Source organism: Arachis ipaensis, chromosome B6 (genome assembly GCF_059453495.1).
Source record: "Arachis ipaensis isolate K30076 ecotype BB chromosome B6, ASM5945349v1, whole genome shotgun sequence".
Taxonomy (NCBI): domain Eukaryota; kingdom Viridiplantae; phylum Streptophyta; class Magnoliopsida; order Fabales; family Fabaceae; genus Arachis; species Arachis ipaensis.
The window spans coordinates 134,880,950-134,886,656 of NC_142441.1; the positions used below are offsets into that span (position 1 = coordinate 134,880,950).

The 5,707-nt window shown below is 32.9% G+C and overlaps 2 protein-coding genes across 2 annotated transcripts; both read right to left on the reverse strand.

The window, feature by feature from the left end:
- Positions 1-332: 332 nt before the first annotated feature.
- On the reverse strand, positions 333-1,163 carry LOC148562830 (uncharacterized). Its single transcript, XM_088491017.1, has one exon. It carries the CDS (start codon positions 1,161-1,163, stop codon positions 333-335), a length of 831 nt encoding a protein of 276 aa, XP_088347143.1.
- A 33-nt stretch (positions 1,164-1,196) lies between these two features.
- Positions 1,197-2,043, reverse strand: LOC148562831 (uncharacterized). Its single transcript, XM_088491018.1, has 2 exons — positions 1,540-2,043; positions 1,197-1,286 (listed from the first exon to the last, which is right to left on the reverse strand). Exons 1-2 carry the CDS (start codon positions 2,041-2,043, stop codon positions 1,197-1,199), a joined length of 594 nt encoding a protein of 197 aa, XP_088347144.1.
- Positions 2,044-5,707: the final 3,664 nt, after the last annotated feature.

Consider the following 5,707-nt stretch of genomic DNA (forward strand, 5'->3'; position numbering starts at 1 on the left):
AGTATTATAAAATATGATTACTCCTCAAATTATTTAACTAACAAATTAAGACAATAAAATAATTTACAACAGTAAATAATTTAAAATTCCATTCTTCTGGGTTTCATATTTTGAAAAGATTGAATAATCTTTTTATTGTCAATACAATCAAATGTCTCTCTTTCTATATAAGTCACTAAACAATCATTTAAAAATTCATCTCTCATACGGTTGCGAAGCCGACTCTTTATGATTATCATAGCAGAAAAAGTTCTTTCAACTGATGCAGTTGCTACAGGCAAAACTAAAGCTAACTTCAAAAGAAGAAACACTAATAGATAAACAATACTTTTTCAATTCTCAACCAATTTTTGAGAAAGAACACCAATCCCATTTAAGTTTGAGAATTGATCATCAGAACGCACATCTAATATGAAATTCTCAAGTTGACTATCAAGTGCCAAAAGTTGAGTAGAAGAAAATTCTAATGGATAGAACTGAGCTAATTGGATCAACTTCTCCTTATCAAATGCAAGAAATGAATGTCTTGGATTCAGACAAGCTATACAAAGAAACATTTCAGTATTCACCTCTGTAAAATGATTATTGAGTTCTTGAAGTTGTCTATTAACTACTTGATAGAATATCTCAACTTGAAAATGATGCAAATTTGAGATCTTTTGAGCTTTGCGTCTTGATCTTCCTTGTGACACAAATATATCATCCATTTTTGGAACGGTAATATTATGTTTGTCACAAAACAATGAGACTTCATCAAGTAAAAGAGACCAACCATCATCTCTTATAGTTTGCAATCGTTGCTTAGACACTTTAACCAATGCCATAGCATTTACAATGTCTTGATCAGTCCTTTGTAATGCTTGAGATAATTCATTAGTAACTCCCAAAATATTTTTCATCAAGTGCAAGTTGAAAATAAATTCAAAGGATTGAATGACATTCAATAAATGACATGCTTCAGCTCTTTGTTCTGAATTATTTCCATCTTCCTCAACATATTCAAGAACATTGACCACGGAAGGAAACAAAGAAATTAATCGAAGTATAGTTCCATAGTGTGAACCCCATCTAGTATCTCCAGCTCTTTTCACAGCTATTTCTTGATTCAACCCACGTCCACTAGAAATTTCTCCACTTTGTAATGCTTCAATTGTCTTAGTCATTTGACTATCACGAAGCATATCTCTTCGTTTACACTAAGCTCCAACAACATTGCACAAATTGGTTAACAAATTAAAAAGCAAAGCAATTTCAACTTGTTTTTTTGCAACCGTTACAAGAGCTAACTGAAGTTGGTGGGCAAAGCAATGTACATAGAAAGCATAAGAATTTTCTTTCAATATCAAAGTTTTCAAACCATTAAATTCTCCTTGCATATTACTTGCACCATCATATCCTTGGCCACGTACTCTTGATAAACTTAAATTATATGTTTCTAATAATGACTCCAATGCTAATTTTAGAGATAAAGCATTAGTATTTGAAACATGAACAAGACCAAGAAAATGCTCCCTAACTTGCCCTTCTTTATTCACATACCTTAAACAAACACATTTGCTCCTTAATAGAAATATCGCGAGCTTCATCAACCAAAACAGCAAACAATTCATCCCCAAGATCATTTACAATAGCTTTTGTCGTTTCACTTACAGCCGCTCTTACAATATCTTTTTGAATTGAGGGAGCTCTTAGTTTAAGATTCCCACGAGCATTTTTAAAAGCACGATCAATCTCTTCATTATGTTGTGCAAGAAGGTTTAGAAGTTCTAAAAAATTTCCTTGATTAACAGAATCATCTGTCTCATCATCACCACGAAAGGCCAATCCTTGTCGGAAAAGAAATCTAATACAATCAATTGTGGTTGTCAAGTGAATTTGATAATTCTTTTTAGCCTGCTCAGATTGTTTTTCAATAGCAGCACTAATGTGTTGTTTTGGCTTCATAAGTGCTTCACATTTTCTCCAAGCTTGATTATGAGCACTATCATGAATCCCAACATGAGTTTGTAATCTCTCCTTTTTTTTTCCAATTTGAAAAGCCATTGGTTACAAAAGCATCGCCACCTTCATTCTCATGTTTCATAAGATAACAACAAAGACAAAAACAGCATCTTTTGACAGTGACGGATCCAGAAAATTTTATCAGTGGAAATACTATAAATCCGTCCCTGTCTTTTAATATACTATACTCTAACCAATTGCCATAATCATCAAACCGACTAGGATTGAATCTTCGAAAAGAAGAACCACAAGTAGTTTGCGGAAAATCATGAGTCCTTGGTTGACAAGGACCTCTTTGCAAATACGCGCATCTAACTTTGTCTCTGTCATTCGGATGATAACTTGAAATCTTTGGTCGTTGTCCTGGATTTGCTATGAGACTCTCTACTTCAAATTCTAAAAATCTCCTCTTGTTAGAAGAGCTCGATAAATTGTTTTGGGATCCAATCTCCAATTATGAAGTTCTTTTGAAATATTTCTCTATCACTAATAGATTAAAATTATAAACCTAAATTAATTCATTAATAAAATTAATTTACAATTCTTCCCAAATTGAGAAGTTCAGCATAAAAATATAAATAAAAAATTGATCCATTAACAACAACAGCAAGCTAGCAACTAATAATATCCCAAATTTCTAATTCAAAATAACTCAATACACAAAAATAATTAACGAATTCAATCAAAAATTCACAATTTCAATCACAAATTACATAAGAACAAATTCAATCACAAATTCACAATTTCGAAACCAACTATATGAAATTTTCATTTATCAAACAATGAAACAAATGAACGAAAAGATGAATGAAGCAACTAAGTGAATTAAGTATATGAAAACCAACACAAATACACAATACCGCCTGACCTAAGACCTATTGATTCTTAACTATTAATTCTTATTCAGTCACAAATCATTCCTTTATTCTAAATCCCCATTCGGCCATTCCCCACCCCAAAAGCTTATTTATTTATAATATACATATGCTATAATTAATTAGTTATAGGGTAGACTTGAAAATTGTTTGCTGTTTACTACTCTTGATAAGTTGAAAGGTTGATTTGGGTTCCTAATCATGTACCAAGAGGCAAACTAAACTTCAGGAGGATGACCCAGACACCCAGTAGCGGTGTGGCGCCAGTGGCAACAAAGAAGAGGATTGTAGAATAAAAAAGAACCAGTCAACCAGAACTCCAAAAGCCCAGAAAAAATTGATGTTCGTTGAAGAAGAAGGCAGAACCGCAGAATCAGATGCCGAATTGCTGAGTGCCAAAGGAAGGAACGCAGAAGAGGAACGCAGCAGCAGATCCACACAAAATCACAAATCATAAGCAGTGGCATAAAAGAAGGTAGAACCTGAGAAGTGAGAACCCCTAGGCGCGGCGTGGCGGCGATGCAAGGAGAAACCAACAGAGACGGAGCCACGCGGGAGAATCGCGGCGATACAAGGAGTCGCGGAGACGGCGGAGTCACGAGGAGCAGAAACGCGGAGTGACAGGGAGCTAGTAACACTGCCACATAGCCCACACTGGCGGTCTGGCGGAGCCACGGAGCGGCAGAAACGCGGAGTAGTGGTCTGGTCTGGCGGCAGTAATTCTGGGGCTTGGAGGTTGGAAGGCAGAGGCTGGAAAAGTTAGGGATTTGGAGAGAAAGAGAGAAGAAGTTGGGCTGGGGCTTTGGGCTGGGGGCAAAAGTAATTATATAATGGGGGCAATCTAGACATTTCACTAAGAAGTACTCTTTATTATTTGAAATTTGACTGGGGGCAGTTGCCCCCACTGCCTTATACATAAATCCGTCCCTTTCGGTGGCAAAATCCGATGGTAATTAGGTGGGAAAGAAAATAGTGGAGCGCCATAATTATTGGCGGAACTTTTTCGTCGGTAATTACTGGCGGATTAAAAAAATATTCCATCACAAAATTCAACAGTAACTACCAACGGATTGAAAAATTTGACGGTTCATAATTAATTACCGACAAAAATTATACTGTCAGATTAATTGTAACTAAAAATCTGCCAGTAAATATATTATCGACAAATTATTTTTTGTTATTCAACTAATAAATTTGATAATTTTCAGTATTTTTTTTTTGGTAGTGATTATAGTGATGGTTAAGGTCATGCATGCATGTGACTCAATTTCAATATTACCTAGCGGTAGATTTGGAAAGATCAGAAGTCATAAAGAAGTTGATGTCGTTTGAGGGTAATTTAATCCTTTTATTATATTTGTATCTGTTTTATGTTATTTTCATTTTAACGAATTAATTGGTAATATTAATTAGTTAGAATAAGAAAGCATATTATCTGTCTATTAATATTATTTGTTTTGAAGTGATGCTGTATTTCTTTATTTTAACAACTGTTTTTGGTTAAAAACAGATTATGCTATAAATATATTATAACAAGTAGTTAGTAGGCTCCACAACTCAGTTGAAGATAACAAATATATAATTGAATAATTGTTTATATATATATAATATTTAATCATGTTTAAAATAAAAAGAAAAAATTACCTATATTTTTTCTTATCTTAAATTAATATATTTTTTATATGTAATTCCAATTTTTCTAATTATAAACACATCTATACCAAAAAAAAAATGAATATTGTTGCACCTGCCACTACTAAATTTTGTGTCCATTTTGTTATATTTACAGGCGATGGAACTGCTAGAATTTAAGAAGAGAGATTAAATCAAGTTGAATTTAGAAATAAAATTTGTTTGTTTTATTTTTTGTGGAAGTTGATTATGTAAGAGATTTTTTTTGTCTCTAAAATCAGAAAGAAACAGAGAAGGAACGAAGAGAATGAGACCAATATGTATCCTGGTTCAATTTTTTAGTGTCATGAAATTTACATCAAATCTCCACTAAAATTATAGTAGAATTTACACTATAATCAACTATAGTATATACACAATACCAATTAATTACAATCCTAACTCATCTAGTATCAAATTCTAAGCTTATACTCAAGCTTAGCTACTATCAAGTATTGTCCCAACTTGGTAAAGGAGAATCCACTAGTTCAATCAGCCACCAAATATTATCCCAACTTGACAAGAGAAACTAAACCGTAGTTCAACACAATCAAATTACACAAAAATTGTATTGGCTTTTTTATACATTTTTTTGCTTTTTCTCTCATGACTTTTTCATATTTTTTTACTCACAATAACAAATATTTTTCTCAATTATAGAAAGATAACATTAAATAGCTTTGAGAATAAAATTTCGAATGAAGCTCAAGCTCCACCACTTCTGTTGTGTTTTGCTCTTCCACTTTATGAATATTATTCTACTAATGTTCTTTGTCTAGTATTGTTGTCCTTATCTTTATTGTTTTCCTAGTGTCCTAATCTATTAATATATAATGGTTAACTAGCGAAACAGTAAATGCACACACTATTTAGTACTGTTAAATGATTTCTGAGAGAGTGATAGTTGTCCTATGTAGTATTGTTTTGATTGGCTGATAACACCATCACACAGATTGCCTTTCGTTGATCAGCCAAATATTTTGATTTCAAATTCTAAACAAAACTCATTAGTGGGAATTTTCCAGCAAAAATTTTCACATGAGTTTTAAACTTTTAGTCTTCTTTGAAAAAATTCAAATTTATCATTTATCTCTCTCTCCCTCTCTCTCTTTTCTCAATTTGTTTCTCTCTCAATTCAATCTCACGATCATTCACGATTA